At 34.9% G+C, this 24,199-nt stretch overlaps 4 protein-coding genes across 6 annotated transcripts in view; 1 reads left to right on the top strand and 3 right to left on the bottom strand.

Moving 5' to 3' along the window:
* LOC105834668 (adenylosuccinate lyase) overlaps window positions 1–6,258 on the bottom strand; it is a 31,534-nt gene extending 25,276 nt beyond the window's left edge. Inside the window, exons 1-2 of one of the 2 annotated variants that reach the window (XM_012677328.3) lie at window positions 4,803–6,258; window positions 214–2,794 (exon numbers count right to left, since the gene is read on the bottom strand). In XM_012677328.3, the coding sequence (XP_012532782.1) occupies window positions 1,547–2,794; window positions 4,803–4,958 (1,404 nt within the window). In that variant the 5' untranslated portion in view covers window positions 4,959–6,258 and the 3' untranslated portion in view covers window positions 214–1,546. Of the gene's footprint in view, window positions 1–213; window positions 2,795–4,802 lie in introns of those variants that run through there. The other variant, XM_012677327.3, reaches the window with a different exon arrangement.
* A 123-nt stretch (window positions 6,259–6,381) lies between these two features.
* On the bottom strand, window positions 6,382–8,976 carry LOC105834667 (RNA-binding protein 47). Its single transcript, XM_036287519.1, has 4 exons — window positions 8,763–8,976; window positions 8,256–8,289; window positions 7,499–8,012; window positions 6,382–6,663 (listed from the first exon to the last, which is right to left on the bottom strand). Exons 1-4 carry the CDS (start codon window positions 8,974–8,976, stop codon window positions 6,382–6,384), a joined length of 1,044 nt encoding a protein of 347 aa, XP_036143412.1.
* A 4,051-nt stretch (window positions 8,977–13,027) lies between these two features.
* Window positions 13,028–23,523, top strand: LOC105832788. Of its 2 annotated transcripts, XM_012674039.3 has the most exons (7): window positions 13,028–13,273; window positions 13,920–14,076; window positions 15,677–15,803; window positions 15,916–16,013; window positions 18,481–18,700; window positions 19,241–19,727; window positions 21,588–23,523. In XM_012674039.3, exons 2-7 carry the CDS (start codon window positions 14,038–14,040, stop codon window positions 21,898–21,900), a joined length of 1,284 nt encoding a protein of 427 aa, XP_012529493.1. In that variant the 5' UTR covers window positions 13,028–13,273; window positions 13,920–14,037; the 3' UTR covers window positions 21,901–23,523. The 2 variants fall into 2 exon arrangements, with proteins under 2 accessions (XP_012529493.1, XP_012529495.1); XM_012674041.3 differs by lacking the exons at window positions 13,028–13,273; window positions 13,920–14,076; window positions 15,677–15,803; window positions 15,916–16,013 and adding an exon at window positions 16,314–17,609.
* LOC105832786 (unconventional myosin-XV) overlaps window positions 23,200–24,199 on the bottom strand; it is a 60,451-nt gene continuing 59,451 nt past the window's right edge. The window contains exon 33 of the mRNA XM_036286925.1: window positions 23,200–24,122. Within this exon, the coding sequence (XP_036142818.1) occupies window positions 23,895–24,122 (228 nt within the window). The 3' untranslated portion in view covers window positions 23,200–23,894. The remainder of the gene's footprint in view (window positions 24,123–24,199) is intronic.

Raw genomic sequence — 24,199 nt, 5'->3', positions numbered from 1 at the left:
AATTGTTTGATAATAATGCAAGAAACGAAAACTGATTCTAATCAGGGATTGATTTTACTCCTTTGCAGTAAATTTGGACAGCAAAATCTTACGTAGGAAGATTATTATAAACTATTTTTTTCGAGTAGGAATCTTTTCTTGATAGATTAAAATGATTACATGATCTGTTTTCGAAAATATACTTGTTAACGTGCAGTGTGAAAGAAAATCATATTTTTATCTAATAAAAACACACTTTTATTTAATTAATTTGTTAACAAAAAATACTGATTTCAGATAACGAGGCTCATAGGCACGGATATAAAAAAAGTACGGTGTACCGATTGTCAATTACTTCTTCGTGATCAAGTCAGAACTGTAAGTAATAAAATAACGATCCATAAATTGTTAGAATTAAGTAATGAAAAATGATTTCTATTCGCAGAATATTAAACGAAAATCGGACACTTGCCCGAAATGCGGTCGATCACAGGGACACACTTCTCCGTCTCCCACGTAAACAGTTGCGCTTACAATTGCAACAGATCCCTCGCGTCGATAGTGCGCGTATCAGCGTAAAAAACAAAACGGAAACGTCAATCGTAGATTGCCTCGTTAAAAATCTATATTCCTTACAATAATAGTCATTAGGAACAGCGATTAAAGGAACAACACACAGTCTCTTATACTCGTCTTCGCGCGGACATGATTAAAAAAAAAAAGAGAGTAGCGCCAATCACGGATTGTTAATTATATTATAGTTGTAACTTAGTATAAGATAAAACTATCGAAGGAACATGATTATTTCTTTGCGACATTCCAAAATAAAAAAAAAAAAAAAATTTTAATGCCGCCAAAAGTGTGATATGCGTCACGTAATCTGCTTGTAATAATAATCTAGCTTAATCTAACTTATTGTCGATTTTACATTTGACTTGTCGAGTCTTCAGTCTTGTAAAATTCTTGAAATATAGCGTGATTTCTGAAGAAGAGGTCGGCGCTTAATTTCCGTCGCAAATCTCTGAAGTTTCCGATCGGGCGACGATAACAAAAAATATAACGATAAAAAATCTAAAACCCGTTAAAAGCTGTACGATTAGAAAATATACGGGTGCGTGATTCACTTGGCCTTTAAAACAAATATAATAGTAAATAATGTCGGCGCGAGACTTAATTCAATATAAATTCGCGGTCCCGCCAATGTATCCTGCAAGCGAGCCGCTATTAACTATAGACAGTTAAAAAATACATGCCAACGATTACATACGCAGTTTTTTTTAAAAAACAGTAACATGGCATTTACTGATAAAATACTTAAAAAAAAAACGCAAATTACATTAAACTGTAAATCAAAGAAATCGCATTAGCCACGCTTTATCACTTAAAAAAAAATCTTTGTGCCACTTACATGCAAATCTTTGGCAACAACGTCAATAGTTAAAATAATAGTCTTAATGATCGTCCCATTAGAGCGAAAAATAAACGTAAAAATCGCCTCTAATCTGATATAAAATATCAAAAGAGAGAGGGGGGAGCAAGAGATAGGAGAGGAAGGAATAAGCGTCCACTAAACGCGGACGGTTTCCTGTTTCAAGATCGGTCTGGGGCGCTTGTCGTCGTAGTCGTTCACCAGGTCGGACAAAACAAAACCAGGTGCCGAGGCGGACGTGCGGATCGGCGTGAAATTCAATACGAGATTCGGCGCGTAATTCTGAACGTAGTACGATGACGACGGTGACGTGGTGATGGCGAACGGATCGGCCGGTGGACGCGGCATCCCATTGCCGTTTTCCATCACTTTCGTCAAAACTCCAGGACCGCCGCCGCGCCAAATCTCGTAGTCGCTGTAAAGTTTCTCACCATCGATCTGAACGGAACATGATGACGAGTAGGGTTCGCGGATCTCGATCTGCTCGTTGCATTGCCCGTACAATCGATAGTCGTGATGAGCGGCGAGCGACAACGGCTTCGACGGACAGGTGATGTCCTTCGCGGGGTAAAGACAGGCTGGCGACGATTGCACCAGCACGTAACACGCCGGATAATTCTGTTCACAGCGGACGGCGGCGATCGGTCGACTCTGATTGACGGTCTTTCTGGCGGAGAAACTACAATTTGCAGGATGAAGACTCGCGACATTGTTGCCGCTAGCGTATCCATTGACAAACGTGGATAGCCGCGACGGTCGACACTCGGCTCCCGTCTCCCAGCGTTCGCGCAGCGATTTCTTCGGCAGTTTATCCAGCGGCTCGTACCTCGTCACTCGTCGGCTGTCGGAATCCTTAGGGGGCGACTGAGGTAGCGCGGGCATCAGATTGGAGTTCCACATGTCGAAGTTGGGAAAAACGTCCGCGCCTTCTTTCTTCGGCTGCATCTTGTCCCGGAAGTGGCAATGCCCGTCGTGCAGCGGCTGCACGTTGTCGTTAATGTCTGTGAGCACCACCTGCGGAAGCAGTGGTGGTGGTGGTTTCGTGAACTCGCTACCATCCACGAACAGAACCTCGTCCATGGCCGACATGGCCAGCATGGTGGAATAACGAGTGGCGTTGCGGCTACGACTGGAGGATTTGACGACCGGTGGTGATGGATCGTTGACCTGACCGTTATCGGAGGATTTGCCACCATTCGGCGGGCAAATCGGTGGGATTTGCTTCCGGTCATCCTTAGAATCGTTTGGTGCGATCGGCGATTCTGGCATGGTGATGGAGGTATTGGAGGTGGTGGTAGTAGTCGTGGACGAGGTCTTCTTGGGCTGCAGATACCTTCGAGTGATCTGTACGTCACCTTTGTCGTCGACCGTACCACGATCTTCGTACTGACGACGCGAATATGCGAAGAGAAAATTAGATGTCGTACATATTGGCAGCATAGGCCTGATTACACCGATTCGTTGTGTGATCGACTTTTGAGAATTGATTCCAAAATAATAGAAAAATATCCTAAGGAGAATTTTCTGAATTTTCTATAGACGTTTGGAAGACTAGATTTATCCTTTTTCTTCCTCTTTTTAACAATTTCAGAATAACAGAAATAAGCACAATACAAAGAAAAGTACAAATCTTTAATTGATAGCTACTATCGGTACAATCCAGGCGTAATGTAAAATAGTATATCATCAGAATAACACGAAGAGAGATCAAGTGTCGTGAGAATTGTCTGTAAAATATTTTTATGTCTTTCTCATTAAAAAATATTTTGCAATAATTGTAAAATAACGTCATATTGGAACGTTGCTTGAATACTATTCAACGTATAATAAATTTTTTTTCAAGCACAAGATGAATAAAAAAAATTATTTCTCGTTTCAATTTTTTAAATACTGAATACAATTCCATTTATTGTACTATGTATTATAATTTTGCAGCCAAATTTTGCAAAAGAACTATTTTGACATATTATAATAATATTTAACGTTTTGGAAAAATTTTATTACAATCAAAATTAAGTATATCGTTAAGCCTTTCAAGTCAACTATGGTTAAAAAATCATTTACGATTATTATAGGGTTTATTACATTAACGTTTATCAAATATTTTTTAAATATTATTCATGCACAGAGGCTACATCTTTTAAAGGAATTGAGGTTTAATATAACTCCATCTGCTCTCTAAACTTGTAATTATCAATTTAATTGGTATATTCGTAAAAAGTAAGACCACATAAAGTGATACTAATACACATAATTCCAGAAGTTTTATATTATTAAAACTAAGGAGTTAGTTTTAAAAAGTAATTTTCCAACCCTGTAAAGATATCTCAAATAACCTTTGTGGATAACAACAAGATAATCATGTTTTTGAAATGTTACACATTGCACGTCAATCGATAAGATGTGTGGCAACATAAGTAATGCGTGTTAAAAATAGTTTCACAATCTTCGTAGAACTTATTGCTGTACACTTGTTTATCGTTCACAATCGAAACTTTTCCACCCAGAAATACTCTCGCGCAAATCTCTTATTCATAAAAGTTATAGGAGTTTCAAATGCAATCCCTAAACTACATTTTTCTTTCATAAAATGTAACCTAACATATCTAATTTCAATTCATTGCTCAATTAAATATAAATTCCATCATTTAATCATTCTAAAATACTATTCACACTTTTCTGATGTAATAGTGTAAAACTCAAATAACACTTCGAGTAAAAATTCACATAATTATAAAAATTCTTTCTAAAAGATTTTTTAAACTCTTAGATTTTAAATTCTCTATGGGTGTTCGAATAACTGAACTGGCATTATTTTAATGTAAAAATAATCTTATTTAAAATTACTTTAAACTATAAAAATTTGAATATCAAAAACTGTACTAAACTTGAATTAGCACTTGGATGAAAATTCACCCTCAGTGAGCACAAAGGCTTGACAATGATTTAATAAGGCTGAATTCCAACGCATAACATAACTGTTAAGATTCCAATACATGCCTCATTTTTTTACTATAAATTTTTTACTATAAAAAATATTGCGCCATATATATATTTCTTATACTTATTTGGTTAGAGGGCAACTCCTTGTCAAAACTGATCAATATAATCATAACGTGTGTGAAATGCAAATTATTAAAAGTTACTTCGATGTTGTATTCTTCACGACGCATGCGATGAAAAGTTAAGAAAAGTTCATTCGCGAATGTACTGTCAACAATATATGACTGACTGTGTAGTGACTAGCACACTCCGTTTGCTCTTAAGGTCATCACACAATGCCAGGCAACAGAATAGAAACAGGAAATAAAGAAAAAGAGAAGATCCTTTCTCTCTTTCATTATTTCTATTGCCTGTTATTGTGTTCAGGCCCTTATCGTTCGAAAGCACATACCATTTCGGCCTTGGCCAGGTAAATCCAGAGCTTGCGCCATGTGCTGAACTTATTCTGGTCGCTGAAATTGTAGCGCATCTCCTTCGAGGCATACCGGGTCGACAGAGGAGAACGGTAATCGCAATAATCGTTGCTTGGCACTTTCGAGACACTCATTGCTAATCGAGAATAGAAAATTTAAAGCGAAAGGAACCGTCCGACGCGACCGCTTAAACGAAACTACATGCAATCAGCTGATACCCGGTCGCCCGACGCCCTATCGAGAACCGCGTGATCAAGACCACGAGCGCCTCGCCTCGGAAAAAACCTGAATCTCTATTTCAAACGCTGCTCAACTCTGCTAATGCTACGAGCAAGTGAGCAAACATGGCGACGAATGAATACCAGACGAATAAACTGTTAAACATGGGGAGCTTTCAACTAGAAAATCGTTCAGTCTTCGTTTGATGTTCAGTGAGAGACAAAGAATGTCTTCTGTGTGAAATTGTGTTACTTATTTCCACGAAGAATATAAGAGCTTAGTATTATTGTAATTTACTATTATTGTTAAGAACATGGGAGCTTTTCAGCAAGTGACATAAATCAACATTTAATATCACTCAGTCTTTGTTTCATACTCGGAAACTGAGGCAAAAATGACTTCTATGTCGATTCATGTCACTTGCTAAACAACTTGTTCTTTGAAAATAACACAAATCCACACAGAAGAATTTTGTCTTTTTGTCTCTCATTGAATGTCAAACGAAGAATTTCTATGTCAATTTGTCTTTTTCTGAAAAGCTTCTCCTTAGAAACTTTCCAGTATAAGTGACACAATTTGACACAGGAGACTTTTATCTGTCTCTCACTGAATATCAAATAAAGACAAAATAATTTTCGTGTTGACTTGATTCTTGAGCTCTAGAAAGCTTCTTAGATGAACTTCTTGCACAGTTTACCTTTTTCCCTTTTCTTTTCCTGTTGAAGAGAAAAAGAAAAAAAGATAAGATGTTCAAAAAGTAAAAAGAATAAATCTAATGTCGTGAATAAACGCAGCAGTAAAGCAACAATAAAATTATACATAATATGTATATGTATATACATAATATATATTACAATGCCAATTTCTAAGTAAGAAATTTTTTATAATTTCTTTAATATAAATTTTTTTCTCCAAATAGCCCAGCAAAATAGTACAACACAAAAACTTACAGCAAAACAGAAATTTTATAGTATTTCATAGAATTATTTTTAATTTTTGCGTGTTAATTAATAAATCTTATTTTACTGCAATTTATAGTTTCTAATCCAATACTGTAACTAAATAAATAATAATAAGTTTATTCCAATATGACGTTTAATTTAATGAAAAAGTACAATTTCAAAAATCTTATAAATTTATTATATCTCTCTTCGTTCACACACATATTTTCAACTTAAATTGAAGCAATAAAATGTAAAAGAATTTAAATTATACTTTTAGAAATAATATTATTTGTTTAATTTTTAATAAATTACTTTAACTAAAATATTTTATTTAAATTTAAATAAAATTAAAAACTAATTGAAAAAGTGGAATTGGAGTAAAACAAAGTAAAATTTAGTGCTTCAATTGTTGAAATCCAATATTATTTTTGTTTTCTGAAAAAATAAAAGTAAAAATTATAATTTTGTTGCTCACCACGTTAGAAGGATTCCAATCAACACGTGCCCATTCAACGTGTACTTCATTACATTTAAAGAGCCTTTCTGGTCTCAATTTTCGTCTCGCCAAAGCTGCATTACGATGTGATTTGAAAGAAATTATAGCATAGGCTGCATCGTGATTCGGAAATCGATAAATGGACACGTACTCAATATCCCATGCTGATGCATAAATCACCTAAATGTGGACAAAAATGAACACTTTTTAGGATAGAATTAAGATAAGAATTAATATCGAATAAACATGAAATATGTATATTCATTTAGAAATTATGATATTACATAATAATATGCTAAAAAGGTATACAATAAAGCAATTAAAATGTTAATAAAATCCATTTTTCAAAACAATCTTTACTTATTTGGATTAATTAACAACTTAATTTGGAAAAATAAAAATGTTCAAGTTTCACAAAGACCTTCAATTACTTTTAAATCATTTTAGATTACCTATAATTTACATTAGATTGAATATTCTATTTATAATTTTATTGTATCAATCCTGTTTGTGAATGTTTTTAGAATTTTTTGCATATATTTTTCAAATTTTCAATATAAATTTAAGCATTTTTCAGAATTTCTCTACAATTTTATAACCTTTAAACAAATTTTCTTTAATTTTTTAATAAAAATTAAACTACTGTACAAATTTTGGAAATTCTATGAACGTTTACATCTTTTTTCATATATTCATGTACAATTATGTAAATTATAAAATATTTTAAGATTTCTAAGATTTCTTACTCTGTACGTAGATATATTTTGTCAGAAATCTTCATGATTTTAAGATATAAACAAAAATCTAAGCTATAAGAATTTCTTTCATCAGGGACACAATATAGAAAGCATTTGAAATAATAAAAATACACAATATACACGACATCAAAACAACATGTAAAATTATAAACAGAATTCTATTCTGACATTGATGTAAATTATAACAGATTTATCTGTTTAGGATTTTATAAGAGTATTTATAAGAGTATGTAGAAAATAAATAACCAAAGAATTACCCTGACGACTTCTTCTGACGCAATGTGACGCGGCAGAAGGCCAACATAGAGCTTGCACTTGTTCACACTCGCTAATACACGTATTTTCCTACCAGGTGAGATCTCGTACTGGTCCAATTGGACAATAGCGCGAGCCGCGTCTTCTGGATTTGTGTACATAATAAAACAATAACCCCGCGTGAGCTCCGCCATGTCTACCATTAGCCGAATCTGAAAGACCTCGCCGACCGTGTTGAACAGCGGGTACAGGACATCCTCGTAGATCGTTTTTGGGATGCGGCCTACGAAGATCTCACAATTTATGCCCGGGGTTGGCCCGCTCCAACGGACCGGCTGGATGCTGAGAATCCTCTGCCCATTGATTTGAGTGGAGGCCAGCTTATACTCGTGCAACATCCTAAGGACATTCTTGTGTGTTTGTAGTTGCCGACGTAGATTGGGACACATGAGCGATGACTTAATCTTCTCATTTCCTGCGCAAGTGTTAAAAATATAATAGCACTTATGAGATAAACTTTATTAAAAACAAAATTTATAGTTGAAAAAATTTGTTATAAATTCAGATTTCTTTTATGTAATATACTGTTATTTTTTAATATTAATTAGAAATTTCTATATTCTTTAATATTAAAATTTCAAGTAAATTTGAATATCTTAAAAATACATCATTAATAACAGCGTTATAAAAGAGATAAAGATGACAAAATTGTTTTTCATAACTCTATAGATTTAATTAGATAAGAAACAACTTGTATACAACATAAGAAACAGCAACTCTCTTGTATTACATGCTGGTGTTACATCCAATAACAAATACAAACAATAAATATTGGGCTACTGTGGAGACCTAATGTATACTATTTGTACTTGCTTATAAAATCTCTATTACAAAACATACATATAAATTCGATCCAGTTTGCAATGTAAAAGAGAAGAAATCGAAAACAATGTAAAGACAAGTATATCAAAAAGTTCATTACCTTTTCTATCCTTTTCATTACTTTTTGACTTTGCACTTGACAATTGCAATAGTTTTAAGATCGGTACTTGTAGATTAATTTATATAAAACACAGTTCGTTCGAGAAAATAATCCCTTTCATTAACGAACGCTAATAGCGATCATCGAAGCGTCGTGCGTTCAGATATTTCGTGCAAATAAAAAGTGCAAAAAAAAAGCACGCGTCTGTTCTCTTCCTCTCTCTCCTTCACCCCTCTTTCCCTCGCTTATTAAAATAAAGTGAAAGAAAAGCATCTTCGACTTACCGTTGTCGAAATTTTCCAGGTTCAAGGATTTTTCTTGTTCCACGATGCTCACAGTACTTTCGATATCGTCGGCGTCCAGAAATGGTGGCCAGGGGCTTGCGATTTCCTCACTCTTCGAGTTCTTCGTTCTTCGAAGTTCGCGCTTCTCCTCCTTCCTGCCGCCTCTTCGCCGATTATTCCCCTTGCGATTCTCCTTTGATTTATTACCTTCCATTATAACGTTCGCGCAGCGTTTTCGATCAACAAATCGATATCAGCTGATTCAATTTCGATCAATCGTGGAGAAAATAATGTATGTAATGCATATCATACGTGTACACACATCCTGTGAAATGTCTCACGTATAAACGCACATATGCATAATATATATTTCTCCGCGTTGACGCCGGAGAGCCGATTTCGTGATGATCGCAAACTAAATCGAATGCGACGAGGGACCGATCGGGACTGATCTAAATCCTGGAAACCGAGTGAGATCGGTACAGTACGGTACGGGGTATGGAGCGCGACGGAGATCGACGATAGGACAATGCAAATTCAGACGTATCAGGATTCAGGATTGGCGGATTTAGCATGGAAGGGATAATCCCTATTCCCTCCACCCGCGGCACCTCTTTCTTCCCAGACGGCGACAGCCACCGGCGACACCGGCTCGACTTTCGTCTGTCAATTTTGCCGCCGGGCGCCGATACATCCTTGCCGTCGGCGGCGGCGGGAGGGGGAGAAAGGGAGAAAGGGAGAAAAAGAGATATCGCTCGGGCACACGCACGATCGCCACGATCGGCTACTATTTTTTGCCCATCATGTGCCCGTGTGTATGTACATGCACGCGCATCGGCGACATGCACGTGCAAGCTATATACGCTTTTCAAAACAAATTTGAAAATTTTGTTATTCGCGGATGCGAAAGGTCAGGAAATTCTCATTTAGGACGAGATGTCACGTAATTGCGCCCTCCGATGGTTATTGCGTATGCGAAAAAAAAAGTTTTTGTATTCGAGGAAAATCGTACATGTGATTTGTGATCATCTGAAGTACCGAAGATTCTATTCATTTATTTATGAACTGTAAATGCTAATAAATATTTTTTATACGCTATTTATATGGAATATATTTCATTTAAAAAGAATTGCACATAATAAAGGAAGCAACTATTTTGTTATTAGATTAATAATTTTCTTTATTAATTATACGATTACATACACCGAGAGAAATATTTCTTTAGATTTAATAAACGTTAATAAAATGTTATTAAACAAAGAAGTGTACGTTTTGGAACAGGTGAGCAAAACTGTTTATTTGAAGAAACATATACGATTATTTAATTATTTGTTAATAATACGGTTTGATTTTCAATGAAACAATACTTTTTCCAATCAATAATGTTCCGTATAATATTATGTTGTTGAATAAAATAAATAAAATAAGTAAGTAAATAAGAAACAAATGGAGAAAAAGTTATTCAAAGTTGTTCTCTCTGTGTAATTATACAACATGTGTTATTTTCATATTTTATATATAAATTTTATTTAATTTTTAATTAATCTATTATTTATCAAAAATTAAAAAAAATAATATTATGACAGAAATGAAAGATTAAATAAAAAATGTTATAAAATTATATAAAAGAAATAAATTAAACTATATGTTATATAATCATTTTATTCATATTTCTTTATGCAAAATCTTATTTAATTTTTTATCTCTATTATAATTTTATTTATACTATTATATACCTTATATCGTTTACTTTATAGAAATTTGTGAATAAATCAACTTCTAATTATAAAGCGTATTGCATTTTAATTTACATATCTGTGTCCAAAATTATCACTTTTAGATATACATCTATATAAATAAAAATGTAAATGTTTGTTCCTCATCTAAGATCTCCGTAAGTTTTTCACCGATTGAAACAACGTTGCATTCGTAACCGGGAGTGTTGTTATGGGGTCTAATTTTGGATATAATTGGTGTTTCCAAAATGATGGCCATAATTTAATTTTAAACAATATTTTTTAAATATTTTTTTGTAATTTTGCCACAACGTTATATTGAATTTAATTAGAAGTACGTGAATAAATGAATATTAGATTTATTACTGGTCGTTTCATAAATGCAGGCCTTTAATTTGAGAATGTTTCTTTTAACGTGTATATGACAATTTAGAATTAATGGCAAGATTTGAAATTTCGACACAATGTTGCATTCGAAAACGGGAGTATTCTTATGGGGTTTGATTTTGGATATACCGGTGTTTTAAAAATAATGGCCATAATTTAAGTGTAAAAAATAGTTTTTCATTAATATTATTAAAATTTTGACACATTGAGACGGGGAGAAACGGGGAGAGACCGTGAGAGACGAGGAGAGACTGTGAGAGACGGGGAGAGACCAAGAGAGACGGGGAGAGACCGGGAGAGACGGGGAGAGACGGGAAGAGACGGGGAGAAACCGGGAGAGACCGGGAGAGACGGGGAGAGACTGAGAGAGACGAAGAGAGACCGGGAGAGACAGAGAGAAACGGGGAGAGACCGGGAGAGACGGGGAGAGACCGGGAGAGACCGGGAGAGACGGGGAGAGACGGGTAGAGATGGGGAGAGACGAGGAGAGACCGGGAGAGACGGGGAGAGACGGGGAGAGACGGGGAGAGGCGAAGAATGTTTCTATTGTGTTTAAATTAAGGTAATAAGAAAAATATAGATGGCTGTTATTTTATTGAAAAAATGGAACTTATTTAAAACAGTCTTTTGAATGGATTTCTAAATCCATGGCAGCTTTTAGAAAAAAAAGTTAGAAGTACGTGAATAAATAAATATTAGATTTATTAAAGATAGATAAATGCTTTTTCAAAAATAAAATAAAAAGAGCAACAGTAAAGCAAGGCTCTTGAAAGTTAAACAACGAAAGCAAAAAAAATTTGAAAAAAACATAGTATAAGAATAGAGAGCCACAGCAACGCGTGGCAGAGCATAACTAGTATATAAATAAAATTCAAGTTCGAATATCCGTGCTTACTTCGTTAATTCTGTTGAAACTGTTCAAATTAAAGTGAAACGCATATGCGCAAATTCCATGCTACGCTGTTTAGAAAACAGTCAATCTCGAACAATTCAATCGTGTCTTGTCGATTCTGAGTACCCGGGTTAGCGACGTTTTTCGAACGACTCTTTATTTGCCCAGATGGTGACACTCGAGGCTGTCAAAAAGATTTATACGACTACGATTTATGCGCGTGCATGTTTTGACATAAGAACAAAAAGAGGGATACTTTCTTACAAATTCTCCAAGACCGTTCGAGGGGGTCATCTCCCTGCCTGGGAAAAGGCAACGTCCCAAACAAAGCAGGTATCTTATTGGTCTTGGCCCTTCCGCGGTACTTACTGGTGACACCGAAGCTGCGTTCGAAAACATCACGTGATTGCTATCGGGTATCATTCTATCATTGTTATTCGTTGAATGTGAGACAAGGATAGAATGCCCAAGAGCACTCGGGTGACGTTCCCGAACTCAGCCCGAATCAGTTACGTCGCGCGAGATATCCCTTTGACCAATAAACTATTGGAAAGAGACGAGCATTAACGATTTGAGTGGGGACACCGGTCGCGAAAGGAAATTCGGCAGACAATTGCTACTATCCATTTTATCTGAAAGTGAAACTGAGTCACTCAGGGTCGGTTGTTCCAACTTCTTGGTAAACTTACCTATCAAATAAATATATATTTGTCTTTATTTATTTAAGAAAAGAAATGGAGATAGACCCCTGCTTACTTGGTAGGTAAAGTTTACCAAGAAGTTCGTAGAGATATACAAAAATTACTGAGATTTGTCGCCAGAATTGTCATAACTATCCAGCACGACACATTTTTTAGAATGTCGTGCTGATTTCGCACATTTAAAATTATGTGCACAATTTTAATCGCTAGAACTCTGTTTAAAAATAAAATTAAAGCAGAGGACTGTTCGAGAACTACCGAGATTTGTCGCCAGAATTGTCATAACTATCCAGCACGACACATTTTTTCGGGTGTCGTGCTGATTTTGTGCATTTATAATTATATATCTATTTCTTTTTGTTTTGCTAACTAATATATCCATAGTTATTTTCAAATTTGATACACATTTACACGGAATAGTAATCCAAAACAGAAACTATTGAGAATCGTCGAGAGATTCAAATCGCTTTTCTCGCGAGGTGTAAATTAAAGTGGTCGAAAGGAGTGCCGAAGACAGTAGCGAGATTTAGCGTGTTGCGAACGGGTTCAAGGTGCGCGGTGCGCGACGAGCCTTTCCGTGACACATATCCGCGGATTCGCATCGTCCTGCGCCATTGCACCGTGTGATAATAGCATTGTTACTTGTGTCGTTCGCATGCAGACAGTCCTTATTACATGACACACGGTGCCGCCAACCTGGACAACAACTGCGCCTTCGATATATCTTCTCAGTCGTCGCTCGAGCGCGTCGCGATGCGAAGCCTCGTTTTCCGTGTTACACAGTGACTCTTACAGGTGATAATATACTAGTTTCCATTATCGAACGGTCAACTAGAACGTTTAGCGATAGTGATAGAACATTCAAGACAACTATAACAATTTACTAAAAAAATATATTACTTTAATGCAAAACGCGATTACAGATAATTTCAAAATAAGTGAAAAAAAATTGAGTTTATATTTTTAAAGTGCAGCGTTTTTAATACATGGATTTTTTCCAACAAAATTAATTTTTCGGCAAAATATAGTCTTTGAGTTTCTGTTTCATTCGCATTAACTTCATGCGTGAAAAATGTTTTCCTTAAAGTTCGTATTTGTAATTAAAAGCATTTTACTTCATGCAAGAAGAGGCGATTTAAATAAACTTTTTTTTGTAAACAATTTTCTCTTTACAAATTTTTATTTATAATATTAACGGATTATACAAATGCTTAAAATAACTGTTTACTTTTTTCTTTGATCGTAAATTTTTTTATAGTAAGACTTTGAAATTAATTTATATACATACTTTATCATGAAATGTTTCGAAATTTTTATTCCGTTTCCACCAGGAAATTTCTTTTGATTTCTATATCAATGATATATCCTTTTGACAAACTATAGTTGTTAACGCGAATAGTGGCATTTCAAAAGAAAATGAGAACTGTTTGTGTGTTAATAGCCTGAGAAATCACGTAATGCTTCGCCGAAAAGAGACGACACTTTCGCAAACGGCTGCCGCTTGTTCCTCATTTCTTTAGTTTTTTGCCTGGTAGCGAGTCTTTAGAGATCGCGTTAGGATGTGGAATCGCAAAGTATTCATCAGAATCATCGAAGTGGTACGTAAATACATCTTCAATTTAATTTAAGTGCGAAAAAAAAGATTTCGTGATTGTAGCATTTGAGGTTTATTAATCAGCGTTTGCCAAGAGAGATCAATGAAAATTCAGTGTATGCGTTAAATTTCATTCATTTGTTGTAGAATCTTCGGTAAGTTAAAAAGCATTATTTTCATTAATTTTTTGTTTATTTTTACTTTTAGAAAGATAACTAAGTCTAAAGTTAGTTAAGTCTAATAATAACATTTGTATACATAATAATAACTATGCTAAGACAATCGACTTGTGCAATGATTCGTGACGATAATAAGACAGTAACAAGCATATTTTTAACACAGAAAAAAATATTAAGAAAATTTTTATTTGTGATATATAAATATTAAAATAAAATTATGTAGCATTAAACAAATATAACTTATATGATTGATAAAAATTGTATGCGGCTTTATAAAAAAATCCTTTATTTAACTTCATTTAACAATAATAACTTTTATGACAAAAGAGAAAGCAAAGAAATATCGGATAGAAAGTACAATATCTTTAATAATTTTAGGCTTATTTAATTATTATCAAAACAAATGTAGGTATTAGATCCCGTTTTAGATGACTATTATATTGAAATAAAAATTAATATTGTTGAAATTTACGATTATCAAATTCTTTAAAGAAGATATAATATATTATTACTTATGTATGTATAAAATCATTGTATAAGCATTTACTAAATAGAAAATAGCATTTGTGTCAAATTGAAACTAATATATAACTAATTATTATTAATAATATACTTAGTAATATTTCTATATCAATTATTATATATATTTTTTATTTTTATAAACTACATTGACTTTTTAAAATTAAAAAATGTATTTAATAATGGAAAAAAAATATTAAACACTAAGATCCTTTTTGATTAAATATGGCACTTTTTATTCTGCTATTATTCTTGTATTACATACTGATCTAAGTTTAACTTATTATACTAGAATCATTACTAAATAATAAGAATATTTTTCTTGATGTTATGATGAAACTATAAAAGTTTTCTTCGTGTAAGCAAATTATATTTGTTTAACGCTATATAATGTTATCTCAATATTTAACATTTTGACAATAAAGATATTCTCAAAACAAGAACATTTTTTTTATGTACTTATTTTTATAGTAAAGCTTAAGCTTTTTTATTGCTAAATAATTATTGAAACGTTATTGATTCAAAACCCTCAATGTCGGCTACATTTTTTTCCGATCCCGTTTGCGAAATTATAAAATTAGGCAGGTCTGTGCGTGCAGACGTTAAATATTCTGAACATAAAGTTAAGTTTGCCTATTTTATTTTGCCGCGAATTTTGGTGTGCTGAATATAACTTTTCTATTAATTCAATATTCTTAGCTCATACTAAACTGAGCTTAATATAACACGTATCAAACAATTAACTTAGTTTGTGTTAAGCTTAGTTAAATATTTTATTTCCTCGAAATGATATATAATATCTCGGTTCGAAATCCCCTCGATGTGCCGGGTAACACAATTCTCCGGTATCAATTGCCGAATTATAATAAGATTAGATGAAAACCGTGCGTTCCTCTCGGATTGCAGCTCCTGTGCGTCGCCTGCGTTGTGGCGCTTAGGGTGACGGACGATGAGAGCCGAAGGGTGTTCCATTACCTGAGAAATCGCAGCAGGGAGTGGTCGTTGTTGAACAACGTGACGTGGGGCAGCATAGGTAAAAACACTTTGATTCTTGAATGATTCAGACACCCGGCATCATGACTCTCTCGCGTGCCGCGCTGGTTTGTCTCGCACACTCATCTCCCCGTTTTTTCCGTGTATTTCAGGCGCTGCCCTCGCGACGGCGACCTGTGGCGGGTACACCATCGTAACGACAGGTCTCTTGATCGCCGCGGCTACCGGGGAGCTCCACGGCCGAAAGACGGTAATTGCTTTTCCTTTTCCTCTTTCCTTTTCTCATGCGGCGCGGCGTGCGGAATGCGTCGTAACCTGCGTTTCGTAACACCGACAATGGAACCATAGCGGCACGACAGCCTCTTGATTGTACGGAGAGATTGAAAGAATAATATTTTTTATTATTCAAATGATCGAAAAAAAAGTTGCATATTTTTAAAAAGACATACACCTATTTTATACGAAAAATTTCTTTAGATTTAGTAAACAGTTTTGTTCAACTATTCCAAAGCATTTATTTCTTTGGTTTTAATAAATTTCATACACATTTTTGCAGATTGAATAAAATTTATTAGAAACAAAGAAATATATGCTTTGGAGTAGTCGAACATAATTGTTTACTAAATTCAAAAAAATCTTTCTCTCTGTATAGAAAGTTGCAGGGGTATACTTGAGAAAATAGCAACAGAGATATTTATTTAAAGGATGTGTCTATAAAAATACTATTTAAAATAATTTTGTATAATAAATATAATAAAATAGTTACTATTTGACATATACAAGCGCGAAACAAAATATACATCCCTTGTAAAAATGTAATACTGAGCAGTATATTGACCAGTAATTATTACTTATTTTGAATATTAAAAGTACTAATACCAGTGATTTTAATACTTAAAATAAGTATTACTTACTGGTCAATTTAATACTGCTCAGTATTGTACGTTTTTATAAGAGATTTACATACAGAAAATTGAAAACATTAATATATATATATATATCTGTTCATCTCCATGAATTTTTACAAAATGAAAAATAAATATAAGTTTAAACGTCGACGAAAAAGAGAGCGAAGATACCAAGCGCAAAAAATGCAAGCAAGCACAGATTTAATATATCTCCCTCGATGTCACACAATCTTGAAAACAAAAAACAGAACTTCGATATAGTTTCGAAGAAATTCAAGTCGACTAAAATGGGACAAACTGAATATTCAATAAACATATATCTAAAAGAGAGGAAACGAAGATGTTGAATGCAATAATTGCAAGCAACGCAGACACATCATGACATATCGAAATGTAAAATATCTTATTTCAGGTAAATATATTACATAAATGTTAAATAGTATTTGCTTTTTCTCATGTTTATTACACCAAATACTTATTTTAAATAGTACTTTATATAAATACATCTTTTAAATAAATATTTCTGTTAAATTTATTCAAATTTTTTTCTCAGCTGTTTTTTTTGTATACTGATAGGACGTCAAAAAAAAAGAAGAATGTTGACGTAAGCGCTTCTGGAGACAAACTTTTCGCATTTGTACATTTTTAGCTTAGAAGTTGTGAATAAAGTGTAAAACTAAAGATATTTATGTAACTAAGATTCGAGATACGATTTCTTTCGCTTCCTCGTCAGTTTCTTTTTTATTATCGGTAATATGTACATGTGAGTTACGCGTCATCCGGTCGACAAGAGCAAAAACATTTCGTCACGAGGATAGCCCCGACAGAATCTCCTGCACGTGTAGCGCAGAAGAGCGAGCTACACGATGATGAAGGCAGGACTCGTTTGGATGGCGCACCGACGAGATCCTTCCCAGGCGTTTTTAATTTATTCCGAGGTTGGTGTGTGTGTATGTCGGCAAGTGAAAATATTCCGTATAAATCGCGGTGGGGCGATATGTATGTATAGCGTGGTGGCGTGAGAAAATCGGTAGCGCGACGCGAAGGTGCCATTGAGGAGGCCAAGGATAAGTCTCCTCCTAGTAGTGCGTCGCCATCGCCGTGTGCACGTAATCGCAGCCTTGGTCAATCACGACACGTAACGTAATTCATTTAATGACTCATAACTGAGGCTGGGGCTGGTCGATCTTGAGCGGACTGCACAATGCGTGGATTTCCTGTATGCCCTGCCTGTCTTCCAATAAATCCAGCGAAAACTGGCACGCGTACGCGGAGTGAATTTTCGCTTAAGATTCACTTTCGAAATCGTGATGAGTGAAACCTGGACTTTAAAATTATGACAGACCTTATACTATGATTTTAGTAAAATTGTAATAAAATTATATAATAAATGATATAAAATATAAAATTGATTTATTAAAATTTTACTACAATTTTATTAAAATCATAGGATATGGTCTATCATAATTTTAAAATCCAGGTTTTGTACTCATCATGATTTCAATTAAAATTTGTAAAATTGTAGTAAAATTCTTCCAAAACCACTACTACTATCCCATTACTACTGTAACTTTAAAGTTAAAATTCTAAGAGAAAATTCTCTCCGTGTGTCGAACAGCCATGAGTCCGCGATACACGCACTTTGCAATGATTATTTTCTTTTTTTCCTCTTTTTTTCCTTCGACTCCAAGGTTACTGGGGTAATAAGTTTTCATGCATAATTGATCGACCGCGCCGAGCGTAAGTAGATCGCGTCGCCGCTAAGCTCACGCAGGTGTAACGGATTTAACAAGCCCGATTGAATCACAGGAATTTTTCTTGCTCGGACTGGGTGTGATCCTCTTTGGAATAGTCGGCGCCTTGTCGCTCGCGTCCATCGACAGCGTCCCCGAGGATCTCGTCGACAATGCCGCGGTCTTGGGAGCGCTCTGCCTGTTCACGGCGTTGGTATTCATCGGGGACCTGCTGATGAGTCCACCCCGTAGGAAGGACAGGCAAGACGAGGCACGAATCCTCGAGAAAGATAAGGGTATGATTGTTAATTATATATTTCAATCAAATTTATATAGAAATATTAGTAAATTAGATTTATAGAGAATAGAATTATGGATGGATGGATGGAGGAATAAATGGATAGTTCCTTATGTAAGCTAAGTCGTCTTCTTGGCGATCTGTATTGCTGAAGTAAATAAAAAATTATATTATATTATTAAATTAGATTTTATGTATATAGTATGACAAAAAAATTTTTTTGCCAGTTAAGTTACACACGAAAATTATTTATTCTACTGCTAAGAAAGGCGATTATCAAATTTATTCTTTCCGTTGTAATAAGAACGATTGTCTTTAATAAAGAATATTTTCTTGATAATAATCTTAAAATACATTTATCACAAATTTTAGAAAATTTAATAAACATAAAATTTTTTTTACGATATTCTCATTTGTGATATATTAAATATTATTGCAATTACTTTGTTAATCCTCATTAACTTATCTACTTTACTTACACTTTTATCAGATTTTTTAATGAGTTCATCTTTAAAAAAAACGACGTGTTCCAAAATAGGGAAGCGCCAGGTGACGCCGGTGGTGACCGCCGAGGACACGAAAAAGCCGAAGCCAACCATTGTGAAGATCCCCGCCGAGGAGGAGAACGGTCGCGTGAACGATGCTTTCCAGAAGGCGGGCGACGATCGTCGCCACGATCCCGCGCAGGAGTCGCCGCGTACACGTCCGCGGGACGATCGGGACGATCGCGAGCTACGCGGCGATCAGGAGCCGAGGGAGAACCTGGAGAACGGCCGTGCCTTACGTGACTCGCAGCGGTACCGAGAGATCACGGTCGCGCGCGATCCCGATCGCAGGATCGACGAGTCCAGGATAATGTACAAGAGCCGGGACATCTATCAGCGGCCGATCGACGAGATCGACACGCCGCGCTTCCCGACGGAGTACGAGAAGGGCGATCCGATCTTCGCGAGGATTGTCAATCCGAGCGTGAAGATCATGAAGGTCGAGCGAGACGTGGAGGAGGCTATCGATAACTATAACAGGTGATTTCTTACGTCTCCGAAGACTTATTTCGTTGCGCGCGTACTCTGGAAATTTCATTTAATGGTCTATGTTAACCACCTTGTATCACAATATTAAGAACGCGTATTACGCGTTTTTTCAAATAGTGAAAAAAAATTGGAAATAATTATTGACTGGTTTACATTGCATTTGAAAGTAATATAAAGAATTTTGTGACAATTTTCTAGCTGGATTAAACATTATTTCTAATACAGAAAGTAGAAATGTGTTTTAATGGAAATGTAATTAAGAAATAATAGAAAAAAAATCTAAATTTGTATATAAGTATGTTAAGCATGTTTTTATGATGATTTATACAAAGTTTTATTGCGATGTAGATATTAGTAAATAAATAAAATTAATTAATCTCTGCATTGCAATAAAACTTATTTAAACTACGTTCACCAATGCATAAAGCATCAAAAGTATAAATAAAAGATAACAAGATCAAAAACAATAAAAGACGATGGCCAAGGAGTAATCAGTTGTAGGCAGAGCGACGAAAGAATAAAAATATAATTTGAGAGCATCTAATATATAGAATCCAATAAACTAAAAAAGTGTAAACTTTTGTATCTTTTATATTATACGAATTATTAAATTTATTTTATAAATTTGATACCGTGTGTTCTCAAGCATCTATGCCGACTAAACGAAATTAAAGTACAATGTCAGTCCCTAGAAACTGGCGCCGATCAAACGGAAAGTTCAGTGTCAGTCCCCAGGGACTGACACCGCACCCAATGTGTTAAGTAACATTGCCGGTGGCTGACAAAAGGATAGGTGATCGCTTTTCCGATTACGAAGTTAAACAATGCGATAATAGATGTAACTATGGTTTAAGTGACCGCGCTTACAAGGTTATCGCATAAATTAAGCGACACTAGATTTGTGAGTTTAGATGATCGCACGTAGGGAAACAGTGCAAAATTTTTTCAATTTTTTACTGGATTTATTGTCCTAAATAAATTAGATAAGTTTCGGATCGACTGACTGAACAACGTTTTTTGGTAGTAGACAATATTTAAACAATATGTAGGCAGATATTTAATTAAAAAAAAAAATAAAAATGAAACTAGTGGACGTGTTCTGACATCCAAAACGCATCGAAAACAAGTCTATAAATCAAATTTCTATCTATCGTTAGTCAAATTGAATCGTCAGGGTTTCGCCAATTATAAGTATGAATTTTCAAACTTTCAAACAAAGGAATTAAAAAATTATTATTACTAATTTTTAATTTCTTTAAATAATTCCTTTATTTGATTCCTTTAAATAAGGGAATTGAATAAAGAAATTAAAAGATCCTGAACTTTTGTTTTTATCATCTCAGGAAATCTCTATTGATCGAAAGTAATTTTCAAAAAAATAACTATTCACAAACTGTAAACAAAAACTTCTCTTTCATATATACTTTCTAAATTACGATCAGTGAAAAATCACTGACATTAGTGAAAATATACTGATTCCAGTGATATACTCATAATTTGTCAATTAGTGAAATAAATACATTGATATTTGATCCGTGGATACTCGCTAATTACCACAGTTATAAGTGTACCACTCCAAATCAACAAAAATACATTGATTGCAATTTAAACTGTGAAAGATACTTGTCTTTTTAGTTTCTCGTGCTATCTCTCCGATATTCACGAATTAATTAGAAACGGAAACCTCGAGATTATCTTACTCAGAATCGAGATACGTCAAAATGCAGAGTCACTTGCGCACACGGACATGAGTCGTTGGAATCGTTGGCTTCCGCGTTTCCGGTGTTATGATTCAAGATACATGACGCACCGAATGTGTCAGTTTTTAAATATAATTTTTTTTTCAAGTAGATATTCAGATAACAGCCAGTACGACAACGTGCCCATTAAGATGCGCGGTTCATCCGGGATTCTCAGGGGCCATCATCGCGACGTGTCCTTCAACGTGCCACCACCGCCCAAGGACTACCGATCCAGAAGGTCCAAGGATGACATCGAGATGCTGGAGGAGTACTTCGGCGTATTGAAAAGCACTGGCACGCAAACCGCGCGGTCACCGTCCTCACCGACCGATCCAGGATACGTTCGGCATACTGCAAGTAACTGGCCGCAGGACGTTAAGTCGAGCACACCGAGACCTAGCCCGGAACATTCGAGAATTTAACCCTTTCATGCGCTGGCATTTTCTCTCAGTCTCCTTTCTCTAATTACAAGATCATTGGTCAATTATAGTTCAGTAAGAACATCAATATAATTTTTTTCTTTAATTAGTATTATGAAATTAAGAATTGAAATTTTTCCGAGAGATTTTTTTTCTCTGCTAATCTTATAAATATTGTCTATATTCCGTTATTTCCCTGTAATGTTTCAGACTTGTTAAATATTTCCACAATTTAGCCATGAAAGGATTAAGGAAAAATGACGATCGTTGATATTATAGACTCTTCGATATTTTTTGTAAGATTTTTGTATATGGTAGAGATATAACAATTAGGAAACAAAATTCGTTAAGTCCAAAAATTCCTCTTTAAAAAAAGAAAAAGAAATAAGGAAATGTTTCACTTCAAATTGAAGTTGAATAGAAAATTTATGTGATTTTCCTAATTTTTCTATTATTCTATGTAATTAACTTAATTCGATTCAAATTTTATAACAATAAGACAGAGCATGGATTTTGGACTTAATTATTATTATTGCGCACCAGACACGCGCGCGAGATACCACAACGCATTTATACTTAAATAGTATTAGTTATAATAAATAAATTAAGAGGATAGAGAGAGCTACATACGTATATATCACAGGACTGTAATTTCTTAAGGCCCTTCACTGCAGCTATCTTGGATTGATGACAGAGGCGAGAAAATAAAACAGGAAAATTCTTGCAACGTACATTAAAATAGAAATTTTTCAAAACATTCATCATAACATAGCATTTTTAATCGATAGACTAAACTTGTAAAATATATCGAAAACTCAACCTTCGCATTTATATAAATGCAATAAATGTGTATCAAATTGAATTTCACGTAATCAAGGAAGAAAGCGAGCTATCGAATTTAAATAAATGTTTGCTTTTATATTATATATAATCTTATGACGAAATGGAAGTCGTCGGTATATTTTTTAGCACTACGATTAATTATTTTAAAATATTGCACTAAAATGAAAAATACATTGCAAGAATAATTTAGTTTTTTAACATGTCACTTTTCACGCATACACTATACTGAATGTATTTATATGTGTATATTTTATGTCGAGAGATATGGAATGTGAGTTTTTTTTCACCGCTTCGATTTAAACCAAGCTACCATCAACGCGAATTTGGCAAGCGGAAGTTTTAAACGCCTTTTAATGACTTTTTTTAGTTTATATGTCTATTGGTTTTGGAAGTTTTACTTTGCAGACCTGTGCGACAGTCGGGATAGATAAAGGGTCGGAAAGAAATAACACATCTTTCTTTTACTCGTAAAAATTTCAATATAAAGTTAATATCTTCGTTCACATCTCGTACTCCTATATGCATATACGTACAATTATTATTAATAATCTGATGATAACATATATAATCGCTGCATGGTTAGTCACACCTTCCACACTCATCAGGACGCGTGTTAACATTAATGTTAATATTACACTGCCATGATAGATGTAATTTCTATATTTGCGTTTATTCGTCACAGTCAATGTCAAAACCGTTAAAAGTACCAATTATATTCCTTGTCTGTTGTTTTCTTTATGAATGAATTTCTTAAAATGTATAAATAAATGCTATACAAGTCCATCAAGTTTAAAGTCATCCGATATGGACTATTTAGATACTTGAGCATTCGTGCTTCTGTTTCACGATTCCTCCTTCCAGCGAGCTATACGAATATTCCCGATGACGAATTAGCCGCGCCGTCGTCCGTTGGAATGCGAGCCGGTACGTTGGAGCGGACTTATCCTACTTGGTACCCGATGTAGCTCAAACCTCACAAGGTTGGTCATTACGCAGGTTATTAAGAATAATATCGTGATTTGTATTTGCCTATACTCGCGGTTTCGTGCTACATTAATTGAGTAGATTAATCGAGGGTTGATTGCCCTGCAGATTGATCAGTTGTGGATATTAAATATCGGTCGCGAAGGAGGAACATCGCGTCGCGAGGAAGCTTATCTCATGCCGAGCCCGATGCCGGCTTGACCGTTGGTCGTCCTCTGCTCCATAGTGATGTACTGCCTGATCAGGCGTGAGATTTCATGGGCCTGCTCCGTCTGCAGCCTAGTGATGCGCTGCTGCATCAGATTGCCGCACTTCATGTCGAGGTAGAGCGTGCCCTCTTCGGACTTGACCTTCCTGGTGGAGATCACTTCGGAGTAGGGGTAATGGTACAGTGTCTCCTGAAAGACCCGAGACGACATTAAGTTATGCATTAAAAGGAAGACATTACGTTACGGTGAAGAAGAAACAAGAAGCG

This window comes from Monomorium pharaonis, chromosome 5 (assembly GCF_013373865.1).
Source record: "Monomorium pharaonis isolate MP-MQ-018 chromosome 5, ASM1337386v2, whole genome shotgun sequence".
Taxonomy (NCBI): Eukaryota; Metazoa; Arthropoda; class Insecta; order Hymenoptera; family Formicidae; genus Monomorium; species Monomorium pharaonis.
This window is presented reverse-complemented; position numbering and strand designations above follow the sequence as displayed.